The sequence below is a fragment of the Fundulus heteroclitus genome, chromosome 7 (genome assembly GCF_011125445.2).
Source record: "Fundulus heteroclitus isolate FHET01 chromosome 7, MU-UCD_Fhet_4.1, whole genome shotgun sequence".
In the NCBI taxonomy this organism is placed as follows: Eukaryota; Metazoa; Chordata; class Actinopteri; order Cyprinodontiformes; family Fundulidae; genus Fundulus; species Fundulus heteroclitus.
The window spans coordinates 12,748,875-12,772,371 of record NC_046367.1 but is presented as its reverse complement, the minus strand read 5'-3'; the positions used below and the strand labels follow the sequence as shown (position 1 = coordinate 12,772,371).

The window sequence follows — 23,497 nt, the reverse complement described above, 5'->3', positions numbered from 1 at the left end:
AAACAAAGTGCCTGTCACAAAAACTTGGTCAACAATATTCTGTAAATCATTTTCTGGAGGTAAATATCCCTGGGGTCAAATTGACCCCAAGGACCAAATTTGTTACTATATTTGAGGACGATAGGAGGGTTAAGTCAGGAAATGGTTACAAAAGGCTCCCAACCCAAAACTGCCTATATTTGATGTCAGCACAATAATTAAACAACAGAAAGCACTGACCTGTGATTTTTATCACATTTCACCTAGAGAAATATGATAAAATGTACAAAACCCTTCTGCTGATATAGTGTAAAACCTGAAGTGAGTTCTTAAACTGTAAGACTCTACATCGTCCTCTAAAAGTTAGATTATCCAGTCTGTGCCATGGCATCTGCTCCTGATCAGCTGGAGACTGCAGCTGACCCAAACAGCTCCATCATGGTGATTCAGGTGAGTCCCACCTCCCAGATCCAAACCCCTGCAGGTGAGTTTAACGTGGAGCTTTAGCAGCCACGAAGATCGCATTTCTAACGCCTTCATTTTGAACTGGACGGGTTTCATCTGAAATAACTCGGCTGGGATGAAACGGGCACCCTGATGCAGGAGCTAGCTGAGTTACCCACAGCACGGTGACATGCACATGGTTAGCTACTGGCTCCTAGCCGGGCTCCTCTGCCTCGTTCGCCCCGATGCGGGCTCCTCTTAAGGGGGGGTAACAAGTAGAGACTTAGCGGGAAATGGTGTGTTTCAGGACGGCGAGGAGGGACCGAAGCTACAGCCGGAGCGAAAACGGACAACTGCGAGATGCTCCAACTGTGTCCGGAGTCCAATAAAACTTGATTTTAGCGGCGGCGGTAGAAGACGGACGGCTGAAGTTTCTGGAACAGCGAGCCGCAGCACAGAGGCGGAGGTGCAGGAGGGAGCCGCAGGAGCAGCGAGGCGTTTTTTTTTTTTTTTTTGAGTTGCTAAATGGGTTCTGTAAACGGGACGGAGCCGAGCGGGGCGCTGCGCCACGCACCGCCTCGAACCCGAACACATTCACCGACAACAAGCGGGACGAAGCCACCTGCCGCGGGGAGGCTCGAGCCTACCGGCTCCGCCACGGACACGGCTAGCAAGCGCGCTCCGAGCCCGGAGCAGGGCAGCGAGACAAGGCCGGGGGTTCTCACCATTAAAACTTTGGCAGCGCTCTCCAGTTGTGTGATCACTTCTGGTGCACCGACCGCCGCCATCATCGTCGGCTCGCTCCAATGACGCGCCATGCGCTCTGCATTGTGGGACTGCCCGGCAGGATCAGCCGTGGAGGAGAGGCTCGCGCAGCGTGTTACGTAACCGTGGAAAAGCACGGCTCTGCGCCTGCGACCCGGAGGCAGGATTTTGGAGAAACAGGAGTTGAACGTTTTAAGTTTGAGCTAAAAACAGAGATGTAATATGAAGTCAGATTTACTGACTACATGTTGAATCTTTAATTCAAACTTAAAAGTTCTCCTATTTCTCATATCTATTCACACACACTTAAATGTATTTATAAATATATTAAAAACCTCAATTCTCACCCTCATTCGGGTGATCAAAACATCGTTCCTTTAAGCCAAGCCAATCAACCCTAACGACTCCTCGCTACAGAGGAGTGGACCAGTTTCGGTTCAATCTGCTGGCTTAATGGCTTTAACGACCACCCATTACTAAGGGGTGGACCTGTTTCTGTTGAATTTGCATGTTATCTAAGCCATTACAAGATATTTGTTTGGACAGGAGTATAAAGCTTGGTACTTCACATTACTTTAGACCTTTTGAATTGAGAAAGCTTCCTGAAGAGGAAGCAAAACATCTTCAACTACGGAAAACAAGTCCAGTTGCTTTTTTTACTTTTTTTTTTTTTTTTTTGGAATGACCATGGCCTGGATGACTGAGAATCACCAGTATATTAAAAACTAAAATAGGTCTAAATATATTTCTAAATATGTCTAAATATATTTAAATATAAATATATTTGCAGGGATTGCCTGTAGGTAATGGCCCTATGTTGCTTACATAGTGTTGATGCAGGACTACCCTGGGTAAGAAAAACTGGAACCCCAAATGGGTCCTTAAGTGCAGCATCGGATTCCCTGCATACCCATGTGAGGCCCGGTTGGCTTTGTCGACCCAAGAAGACATAAGCAGTCCATTGTAGACTCGGACAGTATACCCATCGAACTGGAGCAGAATCCACACATTGGCTGGTAGGGCTGTGCATTAAAATCGATACAAAGATTAATATCAATGTTTTTTAAAACTAATAGATATCCCAACCTAGGGGGATGCATTGAACCAAATGCACTTTATTTTCCTGTTAATATATTAGTGTTAAATAAATTGAACATGTATGTATTTTGTTGATTGACTGACTTTAAGCATTAATTTGAAAGTAATAAATATCGATGTTGGAGTCAAATCAAGCTGAGCTATATTGACAATCGTATTGGATCATGAGCTATGTATCGAGAATCGTATCAATCGGCTCATCCTAGATGATACCCAGCCTTGTTGGCTGGGCTGTGGCTTTTTCCTGGAGTATTCTTTATTATAATGGCCATGTATCCTGTTGATAAAGTTAAATCAGTAACAAGGATTACATAAGGCTCAACAGTTACTCTCGATCCAAGTCGCTGCATTGGACGAGAATCAGTGAGCACACTATTGTAAACCCTTGCATTTTGCTACTTCCTGCAACATCTAGCTGTGCTACAGGGCTAATGCTAGCTTGTACGCAAGCGGGAAGAAAGAGTGGAGATTTTGTTGCAGCTACATTCTACTTCCTCCACCGTGACCATGCTCCGAGCAATCAACCTTTTTGTTAGGATCTAATCTTTTCTCGTACTGCTTCTAAAAATAGCCTGTCGAAAATTATCAATACCCAAGTCAATAATCAATGGAAAATTCTTTATTTGGCATTACAGCAACCAAACCCTTCAAATCAGTGCTGAGAAGCGTTTTGCATGTTTCCGCTGATGATTTCACAATTTATCTTTGGTGATGAGCTTTAAGTCTTTGAAGTTGGAAGGTCTTATCATCCTAATCTTTAACTCCCTCCACAGTCCATCACTTTCAAGTCCGGACTCCGGGGAGATTACTCCATTATGATACTTTAAATCTAAATCTACCAGGAGGTATGAATCATTTTTGTTACTTTCTTACATGTATACAGCTTCTTGTACATTTACCGATTCACACCCACAGCAATCCAAGCTCCAAAGAACATGGTTTAACTATTTCAAAATAGTTTAACATATGCCAGCATTCCAGTGCTTGCATCAGTGCACGAGCCTCGCTTCCAAGATGAATTTTCACTGTATTTGTGTGTTCACAAGCCTGTGCAGAATGGTGTGCCCTGCACATTAATGTGATAACTCAACTAAATATAATCATTTCATTTTGTTTATCATCTGAATATTTTTACCGATACATCTAAAACCATTTTGGGGTTAGATGGAGCATCTGTGTCGCGTTTGGTTCACATACAAATCCACTCGTGTCCAAGTTGGTTAATTTAATTTATACATACATTTTACACACCACGACATTGAAAGTATTTTTACAATTTCTCAGTTCATACATAAATGTAAAAAAAAAAAAAAAAAAAAAAAAAAAAAAGTCAAAATTACACGTATAATACTGCGTATTCATGGTTTTTTAACATTAGCACGAAAACTTGAAAAAAATGAGGATAAGATAACAAAAATATGTATATCTGTATAAATATAAATCTTAAGAGTAACAAGATTGTATCAAACACCAAGGAGGGGGGAAAAACAGAAGCTCCTTAGAGTATCGATACAAACTGAAGGTATATATATATAAAAAAAGCCTTATAGGGAAATCAGAGAGCATAAAGTCCATCAAAGATTGTCAGCCATAACTCAAACCTCAAATGAACGCACACATCCAGGAAACTCCTCACACACTTTGTAGCATTCACTCGTTCTAAAGCCGTTTTTGCCCACGAGGAAGGCTGTCCGGGTTAATGTAGACTGGAAATGTAGCCGTCACAGGACTGGTCCTGAATGACTGAAAAGCAAACTGAGTGGGGGGGGGGGGTGGACAGAGCAGCAGCAGCAGCCTTTGGTTACTAGTAATAATGCTGCTGATTGGTTTGGGTTACACATCACTTTGCCCTGCAGCTAAATGGAGAAATGCTGACTGTGTTTACATGCAGGAAACTGGATTCTGTCCAGCTTTTTGTTTTTGTTTTCTAAAAAAAAAAGTGTTGAATACAGTCATAAAGACAACAGCAATGAACTGATTGTTTCAGATTAGCGTTATTGTGTAGCAACCGTTCTGCTGGGCTGGTAAATGAAATGTAAAATCGAGCAATATTCAGTCAAATTAAACAAGAAACATGGAGGGTTGGAACAAGGCTTGAGTTGAAACTAAGCATGGATGAGACTCATTGCAGAACGTTGAGTAGAAATAATGAATTTATGGGACGTTCATGGTATCTAAAGCTGGGGAATTAGCCGAGCTACCAAGCTGCTGTCATCTGCTATCCAGAGCAGTTACTTCTGGCTTGCCGGCTGTAATTTTAGAACAGCCTCAATTCAATGTAAGCTATGGGTGGCACTCCTTCAGTTTCCCACCACGACCGTCCATGTTCTTCACAATGGGACTCCATGATTCTAGGAAATCACGACACCGCAACCCAGATCTTTCTCAATACTCCTTTCCTTCATCGTGTTGTCCCAACACTCTCCCTGAGCTGCAGCATCTTGGTGACAAAGATCCAGATCAGGTGTGGCCATAAAGAGCAGTACGGCTCCACCCAAAAAAGCCAAATGTGTATTTCTCAAGTGTAGCCATCTTGTCACTGAAGAATTAACAAAAAGCTTAGAAAAATACATCTCAGGTGTCTTAATCAGAATGAAACAAGGCAGAAGAGTTAACAACTCAAGCCTTTAGAATTCTGCTAAGTTTCTCTTCATTTTCTCTGATTTCTGCTGGTTGAACACTTAGTTATGGATTAGCATGAGAGGAATGTTTGTTGCATGTAAACACAGAGAAACAGAGCATGCTCCGCCAGACTCCCCACAGCAAGAACGGCCGCGGACAAAAAGGTCTTCAGAAAACAGGGTAAAAGTAGGGCAGTCTTAAGATTGTGTCGCACAGGATGGAAACAAAGCACACGTACAAAAATAAAAAATAACAGTAATATTATATGTAACAAAAAAACAAAAATGAAATCGAAGCATTGTCACGCAAAACAAACCGAAACACTCTTCTGTCACACATCGTAAGGCCACGGTTTCCACAAACCATCAAAGTTGTGCCTCTCCGATCAGAACCGTGAGAGAAATCCAGAACTTTGCGTCAACAGTTTGGTTTTAACCCATAAAAAAACAAAAAAAAAAAACAACAAAAACAAAGAGCATTTACTGATTTTGGTGATTGTCAAACAGCAAAACGATACGAGATGGTGAGGAGGAGCGCCCCCGACACAAACACGGCACGGCTCTGTGATGAAGATACAGAGATAGAACGACACCGACGCGTGGCCTTTTCTGGATAAATAATAGAAAACGTATCAAACCTTTTGAAGCCTTCTATATTAGAGAAAGCAATCTAAGGCTAAAAATAACTCCGAATCCGACCTGCCTCACTCACCCACACCGTCTAACATTTCTGCTCCATCTTCCTCTGGGTCCGGCCGACCCCTCCTCGCCTCCTGCAGTCAGGACCAGCCCGGCTGCAGGAGGCCGGAGGCTTAGACCGCCCCGTGTTCTCCAAACACCCGACATCATCACCGTATGCGCCTGCTTCGTCATCGAGTGGCCACACGCGCTACAACGTTCAGTTAGAAAGGCACGCAGCTTAAAACACGCTTTGAAACCACAACAAAACGGGACCGATTACACGATGTAAATAATATTAACCACAACGATAAGCAGCGAGTTCTAACTGATAAAAAGAGAAATATATATGTGAGTTTGTACATTGTGTTTTTTTTTTTTACTTTTAAAATGATATTTTGTGTTTAGAAAACTAAATACATGTCATTTTGTATTGCACATAGTCACACTGTCACATGTTTGGCTGTTGTAAGGACACGTCGCTTCGGTTTTTTCCGTGACTGCCTCTGGCGACGTAGAGGAGGCTGGTTAGGATGCGACCCGACGGCAGGGCTAATCTTTGCCGCGTAGCTGAAGAGCTGTTCATCTCTCTGCGTGTTTTCGTTTTGATTTCTAAGTCGCTCCTCATCGTCCTCCTAACGACGAGGTGCGAGCAGGCCTCGGTCCCCGTTAGGCCGCCTCTCAGCACAAGGAAGGACATCGATGTCAAACTAAGATGGAACAATTTCCTCCTGAGTAAAAAAAAAAAAAGTTTTAAAACCGAGGAATATGCAATTAGAAATGCACCGAGAAAACATTGGCTGTTGAGAATCAGATGATCTTTTTCAGCTCCAGTTGCCCTGACAGCTGTCCAGGTAGGTAGAAAATCAAAAATCTGATCTTTTTTTTTATGGATGAGTGAAAGGCGCCAACAGAAGTCTCATACATGGGCCATTTTCAGAGCCGTAGGAAGCCATTTAAAAGGAGTTCATTTTCTATGACATAGTGAGGCCCGTCTGCAGGTCATTTAGGCTGCAGGAGAGTCGTGCCTTCAGCAGATACCGTGAAGGTTGAACATCTAACAGCGATGCTGCCGTTTTGTCCTGTGGACCCAGGTGGCTGGGAAGATGCTGGGTTTGAATAGCCGTGCTAAACCGCCGATGCAAGATGCTAAACATGCTTGAGTTTAGCTTCTGAAGCGTTTTTAAAACGGTTTTCATTCACTGCTCTCTCTAACGCACCGTGTGACGTTGCCTCTGCTCCCAGTATAAATAATTAAAGATCCCTCATGGCAGGATGGCTAGAATATTGTTTTTTAAATGTCCTATAATAAAGTTTTTAAAGAAACTGATCGGTGCATCTCTACTGTGTTCGTAGACTAGAGTTTCAATCCTTATGAGCCATTAACATATTTAGGTCTAAACATCATTGAATCTGGTTGTTTCATAGGTTTTCCTACTTTTTTTTTCCTTATAAAAGGAAGAAAAAGTTAAACATTGTGAGAAAAACTTGTCTTAACTAGTCTTGACAAAATTTGGCCAAAAAAAAAAAAAGAAAAAAAAAAGGCGAAAACAAAACACTGAAGTGTTTCAGCCCAGATCAAGATCTATCTTTTTTTTTTTTGTTTTTTTGTTTAGGCCTGATCCAAAGTCAGCACCAACCTGAGGTTAACCTAGACAAAGTCAAGATAAAAAGGACAAGAATGTGTGTCCCAGCAACGTCTGGAGGAGGAGACTCCCTGAATTTAATTTGGCACAAAACGAGGCAGGTTTCTCTACATCAGGTAGATGGCGCAAAAATACTTTTGTTTCCTTGAATACATTTTCACAATGACGACTTCTGTGGAAGACACGGCCTCAGGAATCTCTGCACCGACTGTAGCCAGAGACGACGTGTCTAAAATACTAACACGGACACCTACAGCGCTTTGCAAAAGTATTCACACCTCTTTAACTTTCAAATTCATCACGTTACAACCACAGACTTATAGACATTAGGTGGCACACAGCACAAAGTAGTGCATCATTGTCAAGTGGAAGGATTTTTATCTTTGACTACTAAATCTAATCATTTTTCCCCCTCAACTTTGATTACCTTAAATAAAATACAGTGGTTTTAGTTATGGAGTCCAAAGATCTGGCCTTTGCTCAAGCAGAGAGGCCTGCTGGCTACAAGCCATGTAGGGAACCCAGCAACCATGTGGAAAAAGGTGTGCTGAGCCTTTAGGTGAAAACTAATTTCACCTTTTTTATCTAAGCCAGGGATGTCAACTCCAGTCAGAACTACAATGGAAACGGTGACGATGAGTGGTTCTCCATCCTGGTCCTCAGGGCCCGCTGTCCCTGGTACCCAGGACGTGTGTTGGAACGGCCCAGTCAAAGTCCAGCCCTGAAACCAATGACAGAATCTGTGGCAAGGCTCATCCGGCCTGAAAAAAGATAAAAGCCACGTTTCAATTTCCTTCCACTTCACAATCAGCTGCTAATTTGTGTTGGTGCGTGGTTGTTAACGTGGCACCATGTGAAAAGGTTTAAGGTGGAACCCAAAAACACGTCTGCTTTTCACAAACATGAGTTATACTGAGTAAGCGTGGGTGTGCGTGTGAATGAATGTCTTTTTAGCTTATTTGGCAGAAGCTGTGATGGAGGCCCGCTCGGTACGTAAACTGGTTCCACTCTCCACATCGCTGAGTCCCTAACGCGAGTGTAAAGCAGCTCAGGCAGAACAAGAAGCGGCTCCTGTGTTTCAGGCGTTTGTGATCGACCGTAAGACCGAAGGTGGAAGGAATGGGGCCAAGAAAGAACCAGAGGCGTTGAGATCCAGTCCTCCGAGAATAATTCCCGTCATGAACGACTTGTGAGTCTGCCGCCTCTTCGTTCTCTGTGTCGGCGTTTGTTGGTCCCGGATCAGAGGAGGTTTGCAGTCGGCCCACAGGGGGGCGATGTGTCGTCCGTCCTGCGGCTGCTTTACACACGTCGGCCTCTGCGCGCCGGCACAGACCTTAGAGAGCGGCGGCAGGTAAAGCAGCTCTATACGAACACCGGCTCACAGCCCTCCCCTGCCTCGCCCTCCTCTTCCTCCTCGTTTGCATCCTCCCCCTCCTCTGGGCCCATGCTGGCGGCTCCAGGGACGCTCAGACACATGTTGGCCTCGAGGGGCTTAGGGTAGCGGAAGGGGCAGCCGTTGTCGTCGAAGAACCTGCGGAATGTGAACTCGTAGAAGGCGTGCTCCGGGTGCTTGCCGTGCGGCGAGCAGAGCGCGTCCAGGGCCCGGGTGCTGTCGCCGCTGTCGCTCCACGCCCCCGGGCCCCCCTCCTCCTCCACGGGGTCAAAGTTAGACGTGTCCATGGGATGAGCGATCTTGGGCCGGTAGGGCGCCGGCTGCTGCCGCAGGCTGCTGGAGAAGTCCACCTCGGAGAAGAAGGGGTGGGCCTTGATCTCGCCGGCGCCGTTGGCGCCCAGACGCTCCTCAGAGGAGCAGCAGAGACGGCCGATGATGTCCACAGCCTCTGGGCTCAGTTTGACCTGCGGCGGCACCTGTAGTGTGCTTTCCCAGTTAATGACCTGCAAAAGTGAAGGTACACAAAAGCAGATAAATCAGAACAGTTGGATAAATCTCTGCACTTCCCTCACTGTCAAGTAGAACATTTCAATAAAAAATGGACAAATAAAAATACACGAACCACGCCGCTGGTGATTAATATACGCTCACCGTGGGCATGATTATTACATGATTATTACTCTGATGCATTTAAACTGTTTTCTCCAGGGCAGATGATTTCTAGGAATTTTGATAGAGAAATTTCAACAACTTTGAGTTTATTGAGACTTTTCCCCTCAACCACAAACGATCCAAATTCGACACACAGCCTCCAATATAGACAGACACACTAATACAGGTTAGATAACCATTAAAAACAAAAACAGAAACTGTTTTGTTGCCATCAGAGCCCTTCTGGTTTAATACGGGTAACACATGAGAGGTAGAGTTTTCTTAAACTAGTTGATCTGGGAGTTGCATCCATAGTCCATAGGTCCGGGTCATTCCAGGAGCTTTATCCATTACAAAACCAGTTTTTTTGTGTGTTTGGGATCATTGTCCTGCTAAAACACCCAACACTGTTCACGTATCAACCAGGCAACAGTTGATTTGAGCTACGTTTGCAGAATGTGGAGGCAGACTCCTCCCTAAATTATTCAACCCCTTTGGTGGAATAAACCAGCCACACAGCATGATGCCACCTCCGTCATGCTGGACAGCTGCTTAGAGGTTGAATTGTTTTAACAGCCTCACTTTGACTCCTAATGCACTTCTGCCAATTTGTTATACTGTCTCAATTCAAAGTTGATTTTTGTGCAGGGGCTCTAGTTTGGTTCCTCCTCAGTCCACAGCAATGTTCCATTTCATGATAGACTTGAGTCAGGGTGGCTCCTAGCTGTTTTCGGACCTTCTAAGTAGTTCCCTTTCATCTCAGCTGCTGATTTTAGATGATTAAAAACTTGGGACAGGATTAGGTCTTCCATCTGGACAATGATCACATTATGAAACCACATAACCGGTTTCATATTGGATAGATACGTTTATAGAATTGCTTTTCCAGGACCCCAAAAAATCTGAGGAAATAAAAAGCAGATCCATCCCAGGACAGCAGCCATCTTTAACAAAAACTACAATTTCTGATGAGAACAGTGGTCAGACGGCCAGCCGTGTCAACCTGATCAGTGATATTAACCAAGAGGACGTCAATAACAAATGAAACCTTGTGCTACGACTTCTTGTTTTTCCAGTTCATTAAAGTGGTTTTGTTATATAATATTCCACTCTAGAAGAAATGCAGCCACGTAAGCCCAAATTTAACAAGGTGAGAAATTCCTTTATCGTCTCATGATTGGGAATGTCGGACGTAACAGTGGCAATACACACAATAATTAGCAATGAAGAAAAAAAAAGCTAATCTAAAGTTAGGTCTACAGCAACTTTAACAAAGTAAAGTAAAAATAAATACCGAGTAAATATTGCAAATGTATTCATAATATGGCATTCTAGGGTAAAAATTAATATGAGATATTCAATTTAAACAGTGGAAAAACTCCAGCCTATTCACAGAATTTGAGCTAATATAAAATATGCACGATAGCTCAGTAAGTGTACCGTAGCATCCAGGAGACTGAAAACGATTCATGATCAGATCAACACCCGTGCAACCATCAGCATGTTGTAAAGGTATTTAGTCTGTTTTAATAAGACATTCATCAAAATAGTGTGAGTAAAGAGTCGGGTTGGGTATCGATTAAAATTTAGAGAACAGATTTGATTCCTATTCTCAAGATTTAGAATCAATTCTTTTCAATTCGATCTCAAATTGGATTACTGGTATTAAAAATATTAGCTGCTACGTGAATTACATGACCGTTGTTATGCAAACTAAACTTTTTTAAATCAATCTTATTTAATAAGGAATTACTATCAGAATCAATTCAGAGTTGACATTTTTTTTTAAACACAACCCTAAGTTTTTACTTTTACTGTATGTGCTACAGTTTAACCTTTGCAACGGTGTGTCGATGCTGGAAAATATCACCTACTACATATCTCTGTCATGGAATTCCTCCATCAGATATGTTTTAGTATTCTGTTTTAACACAAATTCTCCCCTTGTTTTTAAACTCTGCCATTAACATCACTTTTCCAACATCTGTCCTTGTTAAATTTAAAACCACACTATGTCCGGATGATGATCCTTAACTTCACTTTTGTTGAAGAAACAAGCTGTTCAAGATATAATTCACCGACCTTAATCTGCGTCTCGGTGGGCGTCGGGGCGAGGAAGGGCGGCTGTCCCACCAACATCTCAAAGAGAATCACTCCCACGCTCCACCAGTCACACAGCTGAGTGTAGCCTGCAGAAAACACACACACTAGGACGGTGAACAAAAGGACTCCACCTTCTGCGACCAACAAACTGCTTTTAAACAGAAACGTCAGTGATGCCACCGGCAGCAGCCCTCCGCCTCATCCTCGCCCACCTTTACGCAGCAGAACCTCGGGCGCGATGTAATTGGGCGTTCCGACCAGCGAGTGAGCCAGGCAGCGCTGGTGCTGCCGGTTGGCGCGCTGCTCCAGAGTCATCAGCCGGTCGCCACAGCGACAGTTTGACACGTCGTCCCAGAAGTCGCTCGGCTCCATGCTGTCCTGTCTGATGTGACTCCCTGGCGACAGGAGGGGCCAGATTTAAGAGATTTACACACAAAAAGCAACACCTTCTTGTCGTACTTGGGTTCATTATTTGACACGAAATAAAAGCGGTTAGCAGACGACTCTGCAAACAAAAGGCACGGAGGTGTGGTTCAAAGGAAAGCCCCCACCTTTCTGGTAGTATTTGGAGTTGTGCGTCCAGCGGAAGCCGGTGCACAGGCCGAAGTCAGTCAGCTTGATGTGACCGTCCAGGTCGATGAGGATGTTGTCGGGCTTGATGTCGCGGTGGATGAAGCCCATCTTGTGGACGCTCTCGATGGCCAGGGTCAGCTCGGCGATGTAGAAGCGAGCCAGATGCTCAGGGAAGACCCCCATTCGGATGAGGAGGCTCATCATGTCTCCTCCGGGGATGTAGTCCATGACGAAGTAGAGGCTGTCGCGGTCCTGGAAGGAGTAGTAGAGACGCACCACCCACTCGTTGTCCGCCTCCGCCAGGATGTCCCGCTCCGCTTTCACGTGGGCCACCTGAAACGCAGACAGCCGTTCAAGCGTCCGTGCGACGGATCTGTAAAGGGCGGAGTCTAAGCTAGCGCGTGTGCTGTGGGTCACCTGGTTGCGGTTGAGCACATCTTTCTTGCGCAGTGTTTTCATGGCATAAAGCGCCCCGGTGTCCACCTTGCGCGTGAGGCACACCTCACCGAAGGCGCCGATGCCGAGCGTCTTGATTTTTACGAACATGGACTTGTCCATTTTGGCGCGACGTAGCCGGTTGTAGTTAGACTCCTTTTGGTTCAGCATCTTCCTCATCTGCTCCTGCTCTGCTTCTGACAGGCCGGCCTGGGGAGAAAAAATAAAATAAAAAAATCAACAACCGTCAGGAGGGGAGGAAGGTCTGGCAAAAGGTAGCAGTGTTTGCAACAGTATTCATAATCTGAATTCATAATCTGAATTTCCTTGGACTTCATGTTGAGACCCTTCATCCTGGTGGAAGGTGAACGTCACTCTCAAGACTTTTTTTCAGCCTCTACACTGGAAAAACAGATCTAAAAAAAACTAAAATGTTCTTAGAGTTAGTGTATTTATCCTTGATTTGAGCAGGTAAATAATATTTTCTGCCAATGGAATGAGTATTTTGACCCCTAAAATAAGATATTTAGACATCCTGCACTTGAAATAAGATGATAAAGATGAATTGTTGCTATTTTAAAGTGCAGAAATCTTATTCCATTGGCAAATTATCTTATTTACCTGCTCAAATCAAGGACAAATACATTCATTTTAAAGAATATTTTACTTATTTCTAGTTCCGTTTTTGCAGTGTTAAAGGTTTTCGTCCAGAACTGTCCAGCACTTACTTTCATCCAGCTACTCATCGGAGATGCGCGTTAGTTTTCCGCACGACGTTCTTCTACACGGCGTGAACAGGACGTTTCATTGGCATTAGCCCCTTCTTGGCACTGATCTAGCAGAGCTAGAGTGCAGCGCTCACGTCTGTTTTGTTTACTGCGTCTCCCACCTGAGCTGAGGCTCCCTGCAGCTCCTCCAGAGTCACCACTGCTGCTCCTATGACTACTGCTCTCTACCGTCAGTGAACGTGTGTGGCCACGTCTCGGTAGGTTTGCGGCTGACCCATCCTCAGCATGCTCAGACGATCGATTTCTGAGACGTGTTTAAAGCTTGGGACGTTGTTTATGACCCAACGCTGCTTCAAAAGGTCTTGACAACTTTCCCCACAATCCCTGAAACCTTTGCTCTTAATTTACAGTTTGGATGTCAGCGTATAGCAGGCTGGAAACAAATGTCTGCCGCACTGCTTTTTAAACAAACTTTGGGAACCGCGTCCTTCCACCTCACAATTACTCGCTACTTTATGTTGCACTAAACACACTAAACACCAATAAGATATAAACTGGTTTGTCGCTGGCCAAGGGTTATAAGGGTTATAAATAGTTTCTCGAGCTACTGTATGATACGTTTATCAAACTAAAAGCAGATTTCATCAAAAGTCTCCCAACACCGTCACCTAGCAGCAGAACCTGATCTCTCAGGGATCTGGTCGGTTCTTTAGAATTTGTTGCTTCAGCAGCGATGCGGGTCTAGCCGTCTCACCTTGGACATCTCCTGCTCCAGCTGCAGCCTCCGGTTGAGTTTCTGCTGGTAGGTCTTCATCACGTTCTCGATGTGCTGCTCCATGTAAAACTTGAAGGCGAAAGGCGAGTAGGTTTTGATGCGGGACTCTCTTTTTTCCTCATCTCGCCCGTTCTTCCTGACCGGCACGGGGGACGTCTGGATCTGCTTCTTGTCCTTCACCGCTTTCTCCCCCTTGCCCATCTTGGGCTTCTCTTTAACCTCCTGCCGGTCCTCAGCCTTCCCGCTCCCTCCGCTGCCGCCGCGCGCTCCTCTGGCGGCGGGGTTGCTGACATCAGCCGCGCTCGCCCCGGCTCCTTCCAGGACCCCCGGGTCGCCCGCCGCCCCGGGCATGAGCAGACTCTTTGGGTAAGGTGGAGGAGGGCAGCGGGGCTCCTGAGCGGCCTCCAGCGGGTAAGTCTCCTCCGGCATGTAGGGGAGGCCTTCCACCGCATCCTGCGCCTGAGCCGTCATCCAGCCCGGATGGCACGGACCCACTGCGGTTTTGGGCTCTGGTCTCATCACGCGGATGCTTTTGACCGGCTGCTGGATGGGCGGGGACGTTACGGCGGTGATGGTGTTGGGCGGGCCCAGCGGGGACTCCTGCTTCCCAGCAGTAGGAGGCGCAGCCATCGGCGGTCTGACGCCGCTGGGAGCGGCGGAGCGACTGTTGAAGGAATTCGTTCTGCTGGGCACGCGTACCTCCCCTCTGAATGGACCCTGGGGCTGGGGCTGCCTGGCTGCTGGCGTCCCCTCGGCACCGGGAGGGCCGGCCCAGTGGTGCTCGTACAGGTCCAGGTTGAGGCTGGCTCTGGAGGGCGTCAGCAGACCCTGAGGCAGGTCGGAGAACTCGGGGCCCATGGACGGCACGCCGCCTGGGGAGCGGGACATCATGTGGACTTGGTGGGACGTGGGGCTGGCCTGGCGGGGGTGAGCGTGAGCGGACAGGTAGAGGTTGGCCGGGTAACCTCCTCCTCCTCCGGTGCCGTTCTGAGCCAGGGGCCCTTTTCCCTGCATGTTGACGTAGCCGTCAGGGGGACCCATGGGGGGCGGCTGCATCTTGTTCTGGAAAGACGGGGTCCTCTTGACGCCGTAGCCCGCTGGTTCCATCATGTGCTGCCTGCCGTGACCGTAGTCGTAGTGCGGACCCGGGACCGGCCCCCCTGGTGGCTGCGGCTGGAGCTGCAGCGGCTGCCCGGGGACGTTGTAGCTCATCATGGGCCCGTGTTGCTCCATGCTGCCGGGGTAGCCCTTCTGCGGCGCTCCTGGCGGGTACATGACGCCGCCGGGGTTGCTTTGGGTGGGCATCACGGGCGGGTAGCTGCCGATGCTCGGGGGCCGACCCATCGGGTTGCCCATGGCGGGGACCTGAGCGGCGCTCGACGGGGGCAGCATGTAGTTCATGACGGGAGGGGCGGCCATGTAGCCTCTGGGCATGTCGCTCTCGGGGCCGTATCCTGCCGCCCCGTCATACATCTGGTGATACGGAGGCATGGCGCCTGCCTCGCTGGGGACCTCTAACGCGGGACGGTGGTCCATGGTGTTCTGCATGCCGGCTTTTCCTTTAACGGCAAAGAAACGCCGGTGGTTACGTCACACAGTCGATGCTGTTCAGTGGCAGTATTAACAGAGACCAGGAGACACAACGTTAGTAGTGACAGTAGTGTTGTTGGTGTTCGTACCGGGAGAAGTCTGCTTAATGACACGGACAATGAGCTCATTGCGAGGGTCGAGGTAACCCATCTTACTGATGAACTCCAAGGCGGCTTCGATGTTCCTGCTCCCAGTTTGCTTCAGCGCCCGCACCGCCATTTCCTGCAAGACGCACACAAACAAAAACGCTTCGTGATGGAGAAACATTTCACAACGTTCTCCCTCAACATATTTTAGGGTGCAGATTCAGGTTTGTATGGACATTTACATATTTGACCTGCTGATTGAACCGAGTGCTAAGAAGCTGTTTTACTCATCTTTTTCTGGTCTGCAGGACAGACTTGGTTATTCAGCGCCACTTCAATATCAGGAATAGATGTTGATGAGCGGCGACTCTCCCCCCTCAACCTGCTGCCGGTTTCTTTAGCCGACCGCTCTCGTTGTACCAGGCTCTGCTTGGAGCTGCTACATTCCTGTCCACCGTCGCCACGTGCTTGTTTCAGAAGAGAGGCTAAATTTTAACCTAAATTTGACTGTATTTTAATACAACTCGGGCCAAACTGGAGCGTACGCAGTGGAATCAGGCTCCGTCTTAACGGCTGGATCGTCTTGGTTTGATCAGGTTAGGTTTCTGGATATAAACTGGACATGTTTTTGACTCCTCATAGACTTAATTTGTGTGATACAGAAAAAAATCCAAGGCTTTGCTGGGCAGCTAAACTAAACCAAGTTTCAGAACCAGCACAGATTTGACTTCTTTCCTTTTGTTTCACACCCACAGGCGAGGCGTTTAGAGCTCACATCTGTGCTGCCGTCCAGATCTCCAACATGCAGATGATGAATAGATAGATAGTAGATCATTTCCACCTGATCACCAGCACAACAGGCAGGAAGGAAACAGACTTCTGTTGTAAGACTACGTCTACCCTTGTTTGCTTTTTTTGGTACATAGACAACCTTATTAGTATCATGACTTTACAAAAACCTCACTTTAATTACTGATTAATAGCTGAAAGCTCGGGTTTCAGAGACCTAATGTCAGCTGGCAGCATTACAGCATTTTATGCAACCCAATCACTCCTCATCTTTTCTGCGTCCTTCACAAGAACCAGATGTCTCGGCAAGATCCTTCAGTAGCTGCTCGAAATAAGTTGGTCTTATTCATTTGCTGTGACAATTTTTGTTCCAGCAAAAACAACAGCGGTTGTCAGCTTTTCTATAACAGCAGCCCTGCTAAAACGTAAATGACGATTCTGAGCGTATCAAAGATGCAAATGGGTTTAGGGTTATTCTGCCGTTTTTATTGTAGCCTTCAACGTTTTTTTTTATGTGGAAAACCGTGTCCTGTCCACGCTGCTTACAACAAGCTGACAGGAATGTCCAGACGACTGTCTTGGCATGCTGGGAACGGGGGGAGTTAACGGCGCAGTCGTGCTTTCATGTCTCTTTAACAACAGTAAACAAACAGAGAAGCAGAGTGTGAAACAGCTAGAAATGTGCGACCACACCCAGGTGAGGAAATCCCCTCCAATGGCATATGATCTCACTGCAACCACGTTTCAATGAAGACCTCTCTCTGCCTGGCTGCTGGGACAAAGTCGCACACATGCCCCCCTGCTGGCCACAGCCAGGAACAGCAGGCGCTGCTCCAACATTAAAATACACCAACATTCAGAGGCAATAAATACACAATCAACAGAGATATATACACCTTATATTGTAAAATTACACAAATAGGTGGGAGAATATCTAAGGAGAAACAAAGTCATGGTCCTTTTTTTGTTCTGTACAACGAGGGGAAAGATGCCTGGAGGCAATTTTCCCCTGAGGAGTCATTTTCTGACCCAACTTTCTGCCATTTCTCGGGCAGACTGGTGGCCTGCATTTGCCAGCAGCAAACTAAACCAGATCTAAATTGTTTAAAAAGCAGGCTTGCGCAGCAGTTGTCGGCACAGAAAGCCAGGAAATGCCGAGGCCAGGCCCTTTCTGCGCCTCCTGTAAAGCGTGTGTGTGCGCGGGCACAGTGGCCGTCATTGTGTCGGTACACTGCGCGGCCCTGGTGTACCGTCCTCCTCCACGCTGGCATACACCTTTAAATCTCAAAGCCCAACACTCGCCATGCTCACACAGCAGTGTTTATACTCTGCTTCCTGTGTGTAGTGTGTGTGTGTGTGTGTGTGTGTTTGTGTTTGCTGCATTCCTGCGTGGCCCGAGGAGAGAGTTGGCTGCCAGAGACGCCCTGTACTGTCACATTTTGTCCTTTCAGCCACGTTTGCTCCGCTCTCTCTGAATATCCGTTTCAACGGTTTAACGGGCCTGTCAAGAGAACGACTTCAGGCGTTTTTACACATTTGAAACGTTAAAGTAGGAGCACTAAGAACATGAGAAGTTTAAATAGTTACTCAAAAAGCCTGGGAGTGGGAGGGCAGCAAAAAGAGGGAGAAAAACAAAGAGCTGGGTGACAAAAAACAGTGACAGTGGGAAATGTTTACTAGTTGTTTCTGGATTGGACAGAAAAGAAAGATGCGAGACTAACAACGGCTGTGTTGTTGATGAGGATTCATTTAATCACCTTTAAGCATTACCACGATGCAGCATTTGATCCTTATTTAAAAGAAGAAGAAGCTCAATGCCCTTTTTCAACTGTATGCCAACATTTGAGTAAAAACTTCGGCCTTATAAAAAAGATAACGCCGTCTAGAAGTGTTAACATCCTTGCTGGAAGGATATACCTTGGACTCAGCTGAAGAAGTAGTTTAAAAACTGGTTTCTTAAGCGTGTAAACAAGGATCTGATCTGTGCAATGTATCCATCACCAGTCCTCTTTGTGTCAGTTTCTGCTAAATGCATCATATTTGCTTTTGGTGATCAAGAAGCAGGGTATCCCTGTTCTATAGAGGCAGGTCAGCGCTGCCTTCAGGCTGCTACAGCAGAGACGGACTTCAGCGGCTGCTTGGGAACGTTCCTTGAAATTACCGCAGAAGCTATCTGACCCAGAACCAACTTCAGCAGACATTTTCTTTACGAGAACTTGAGAGATGTTCAGAGATCGTCCACAAAGCTCTCCTCAGGGCATCTCTATCAAATACTGTCGTTTTGGAAACTAACTGGACCTTCAGTCTAAAACGGAATCGTTTTTAAAGGTGATCTAAGATCAATTACAGATCTCAGGATGTTGCAGTGAAGCAGAGCTTCTCAGGATGGAAGCTAACCTTGAGTTAAAAAGTTTATTGATCCTGACATGTACCTTGACAGAAGTGCTAATTGTCTTTGTCTGTGCGCAGAAGAAGCCTGCAGACCATCCCAGAAGCTGGGGTTGGAACATTAGATCTCTAATAAAGCCATATGGAGTGGGACTGGCCAAACCACCATCACTGCAAAAAGGGAACTAAAAGTAAGTCAAATGTTCTTGTAATGAGTGTATTTGTCCTTGATTTGAGCAAACAAGTTTAAATGGTTTGCCAACGAAACAAGGTTAAAATAGCAACAACTCATCTCTATCATCATATTACAAGTGCAGTATATCTAATTGTCTTATTTTAGGGGTAAAATGCTTTACCTGCTCAAATCGAGGACAAATACACTCATCTGGAGAACATTTTTACTTACTTTTAGTTCCCTTTTTGCAGTCCACTTAGCTCACAGAGGAGGGACACATTAGGCCGGGACACGATTTAGTAATAAAATCCTCTTCACCAGTCTTTTAGATGCGCCCCACAGCAGCACTGTGACGTCTTTCCTGAAATATGACTGACTAATCCCTGAAAGTCCCACATTTGCATTTTTACTTTCAGAAACAAAGCTCCTTCCTTATGTAACACTTTCTGGACTACTGCTTAAAACAAATGGCGCTTTGTAGTCAAAATACTTGTGGTTTCTACACTAACGATCCCTTAGTGTACTGTTAGTTACCAGAATCCCCACCTTACCCTTATCCTCAACACGGAGTGGAATGCATACAGTCAGATTCCTGGAAAAACTTATTTCTCTGCTGCGGCCGTCTTCTGTCTGCGAATCAAGAAGGAAACCCTTTGAATCTTTTACAGATCTGCAATGTGACCTTAATCAGGTCCAGGTTAGTAGAACCGCCATCTCAGCTCCTCGTCTCCACCTCCTGGGTGAAGCATTGCAGGTGTGGACAGGTGTGATCCGTGTCGCTCAAATTCGTCAGTGCAGGAATCGGGAATTCAAACCGTTCCCAATCTGGATTGGCTCTCTCCCGTTCTCTGGCTCTCATTTGAAAATCGTCAGGCCACATTTGCACCCCGGTCATAACAGCCCGAGGGCTACGGACCACCAACTTATCCCAAACGCGTAATCACCAGCCTGCGGTGAAGATACCCAGACCGTACTGGTGGGCAGATGCCACGGGCACAGACGGGGGGGCTGAGCTACAGTCCGCGTTTTCCCCCCGGAAAATATTTCCCAGAGTGTTTTTGATTTTGCTCTCCTTGCTGACCCAGTTCAGGCACACATTCCTGCTCTGGACCCAGGAAATCAAAGCCACATGGAGGCCAATCAGGAGCCCAGATGGGACGCACCAGGAGGTCCGGTCCGTACGGCGCGGTTCTACTCTGTCTTCATAGTTCCTGAGGAGGCCAGCAGCTGAAACGTGTGCTGAGAGATATTTAAGGTATTGCACATTATTACAGGGTGAGTCCAGGAATGCCTCGTTCTCTTCACCCACATCCAAACACGCAGTCCTGTTCTGTTTATTGTGACAGAAAAGCACCACTGTCTCTGTTAAATCGTACGCTGAATGCCACATCAGGCTTAGTGAGAACCTGACAGGCCACGGTTCTTCCTGCAAAAGGCAGCTAAATGTCTGAAAGGTTAACCTAGAAGGTAAGAGGGGAAAATCAACACAAATAAAAAAAAAAAATCTATTAGACGCATCCTCCTTCCCTTCACTTCCTGCATTTCCTTGTCAACTCAATGTTCGGCATGCCAACTCCACCCTCATCCCCCCTCAAAAACATTTCCTCCTTCAAAAAAAGAAAAAAAAAAGAGGAAAAAAAAGGAAACGATAAAAGATTATGTAACATGCCACATTGGTATGTAATCTGCAGCTGGACAAGGCAGGAAAGACCGGGACGGCTGATGGGAGCTGGGCAGCAAAATGAAGGAGCACCTGAAGGAGGAGTGACAGAGGCCGGTGTTTTACACGCGCCTGATGGCTGTGGGAGGCGTGTGAACGGGTAAGAAGAGCAGCCACGTGACGATGCAAGTTCTCCATGGGCTGCAGTCGTTTCGGATTGCTGGACATTTGGCATTTCTAAGAGTTAGCAAGCATCCACTCACACAGCCAGCCAGGTGTGCCAACATCAAGGTATACCAAAGTGGGCAGGATGGAGCAACGACGCATCGGCTTTAGGAAAACTATTTTTGGTCCCAAACCAAAGCAGAACAACAGAGCTAGAGGACTAACCTGACCCTAGTCTGATGTATGTCGCTCCGCCTAGCTCTCACAGAATCCCATAGGATTTCTTTGCAACAAAAAGCAGTTTTCTGGCTGTGTGAAAACGTTTCACAGGTAATTCTACAGTCAGTGGATGTACTAACACTATCAAGTACTGGAAATTAGGTGCTGAAATATTTTACATGTTATTCATATTAAAAATATGATTATATATATATATATATATATATATATATATATATATATATATATATATATATATATATATATATATATATATATATATATATATATATATATATATATATATATATATGAATAAAATGCAAAATATTTCAGCACATGATTTTCTCAGTACTTGATTGTTTTAGATCATAACATAAAGTATATGGCATTTGACATTTTAAAAGTTTTAAGCTCCCCCTGAACATGAGAAAATCCTCGTTATTCGATGCTGTAGCGCAGGTATTCCCTAGTTACTGGGGGGAAATAGGGAGTACCAATATGGCGGCTGGTGGCTTCAAAGCGACTCGTTCTAACAGCGGGCTAATAGCACTCCAGTGTATAAAATAGCTCAGTGAACAACGACGCATTGGTTTTAGGAAAATATTTCTGGTCACAAACCAACACAGAACAACTGAGCTAGAGGACTGCCACCCATCACAAAAGGCTAAGATTTTCAACGTTATTAACAAGGACAACAATCAATTGAAAACTACAATGAAATTCAGCAGGCGTTTATTTCAGGTTTTGCACCATGGATTAATGTTATAGGAGTAGAAACAGTTGCTACTGGTCTGCTTTAAATAACAGCGAGTTGGACATTAGCTTTAAAATTTTCTGTAATACCCTGACGCCGTCGTTTCGGGCCGTTTCAGAGCCTCGGCTGAAAGGATTTTGATCAAAACGACAACAGACAAATACAGACGACAACAAAACAATCCAAGAGACACGGGCCTACAGGAAAAAACAGAGCCAAACGCCCTGCAGCGGAGTCCGACAGACGCTGTAGAGACAGAGGAAGAGGAGGAGAGGCGACGCGTTGGGTGGTGACCGGACTGGAGCAGAAGGAACTGGTCCACCCTGCTGCCATTGAATAGTCCCTTCCTGTTTGGACTGACTGGGCCGGCCTCGCTCGGCTCCATTCACAATGCTGCTGCCCATGGAGGTCAACCAGCAGAGGAAATGTAACCCAAAAGCTCCAGGTAGGGGAGGACTGAAATGCCGGACAAGCAATAATGGCCATCATCAATTGTTGACATAACACTATCTAGCCATCTTCCATCTCAATAGGTGACTATAGAGGGATAACAGCATCTCGGTAGTGTTTCTTGTAGAAACGCTGAGGTAGCGTGCATACCATTCTGTGAGAATGTCACACCAGCCCATGGCCAATAACAGAAGCAGATTTAAAAAGCATCAGGAGCTGACGAGTACCTTCTGAGCTTCAGAGGGTAACGTATGAGTGTCTGAACGGTCCATTTCCTAAACTTAGAAATCAACTCAGACACTTTCTCTGAGTCCAAGCAGACGTATATATATAAAAAAAAAAAACTTTCTGAGCCATTCAAGATTTCCAGAGTAAAAAATACACAATAGGAAGGGAGAGAAAGTTTAAAATGAAATCCTGCTCTAGGTTCTGATTAACCAGAGATTTAGATCAACCACTGAGGAATTTCTACAGCCCTCAGGGGGGAAATCAGACCAAGAAGGCCGAAGCCAGACGACCCACCGTCCCTCTGGGGTCCTAGCTATTATACTACAGTCTCAGATCCGTTGCTTATCAAAAACTGCATCCGGGCCACATTAACGTTGGACTCATTATGCAACCGTGTGCTGCTGCAACGCCTCTTTATATTCATAAAAAACAAACATTACATCTGATTGTAAAGCATTTTATATAAAAACCCCAGATCCTCCAATGATGTACCCAGTCAGTCCAGATGTGGAGATAAAGACGCAGCACAAAGGTCCCACAACCAGCACACGCTAGACAAACAGTACGTCTCTGTGTGCGATAAGCGGAGGACATTTTTCCCGCTCCTCCTCTTCTTCACTGCAGAGCTGTGATGGGCCTGAGTGGGGGCATTTTTCACATACCATGCTCGATCACAAGGGCTTTTAACCACAGATGCACCAGATCTTAACTCCACTAACGGCATTTTGCTGGGACAGTCCGTGATTTAATCACTTAGCTTAGTCATCCCTTAAACATGCCGGGCTTGCTTTAATTTCTGCACCTCCCAAAAGGACAAAATGCTGCAAAATGAATACCGACTGCTGCTCACACGTGAAATTCGTCATTCAGCGGTGCTTATTTAAGGCTAGACCGTCCTCAGAGGTGCTCAGGTTAAACGTCTCCAATCTAAAGGAGGCGGAGTGAGCGCTGATGAACGGCTCCCACAGACTCCTTGGTGTGAGCAATGGGGCAGAACAGATCTCCACTCCTTCGGTGTTCGGCTGGATGGAGGGGGACAGAGAGGGAATGCCGAACTGTCCAGTTGAGAAATCCACCTGATGAATCAAGATTTCAACACTT

General features: G+C 46.0%; 2 protein-coding genes across 2 annotated transcripts in view; both read right to left on the bottom strand.

The window, feature by feature from the left end:
• Positions 1-1,285, bottom strand: part of xpo4 (exportin 4) — a 67,220-nt gene extending 65,935 nt beyond the window's left edge. Inside the window, exon 1 of the mRNA XM_012880072.3 lies at positions 1,149-1,285. Coding sequence (XP_012735526.1) covers positions 1,149-1,241 — 93 coding nt within the window. The 5' untranslated portion in view covers positions 1,242-1,285. The remainder of the gene's footprint in view (positions 1-1,148) is intronic.
• A 2,211-nt stretch (positions 1,286-3,496) lies between these two features.
• The window catches only part of lats2 (large tumor suppressor kinase 2), a 31,803-nt gene continuing 11,802 nt past the window's right edge, over positions 3,497-23,497 (bottom strand). The window contains exons 3-9 of the mRNA XM_036138943.1: positions 15,569-15,701; positions 13,869-15,448; positions 12,369-12,596; positions 11,930-12,284; positions 11,591-11,773; positions 11,358-11,464; positions 3,497-9,127 (exon numbers count right to left, since the gene is read on the bottom strand). Coding sequence (XP_035994836.1) covers positions 8,594-9,127; positions 11,358-11,464; positions 11,591-11,773; positions 11,930-12,284; positions 12,369-12,596; positions 13,869-15,448; positions 15,569-15,701 — 3,120 coding nt within the window. The 3' untranslated portion in view covers positions 3,497-8,593. The remainder of the gene's footprint in view (positions 9,128-11,357; positions 11,465-11,590; positions 11,774-11,929; positions 12,285-12,368; positions 12,597-13,868; positions 15,449-15,568; positions 15,702-23,497) is intronic.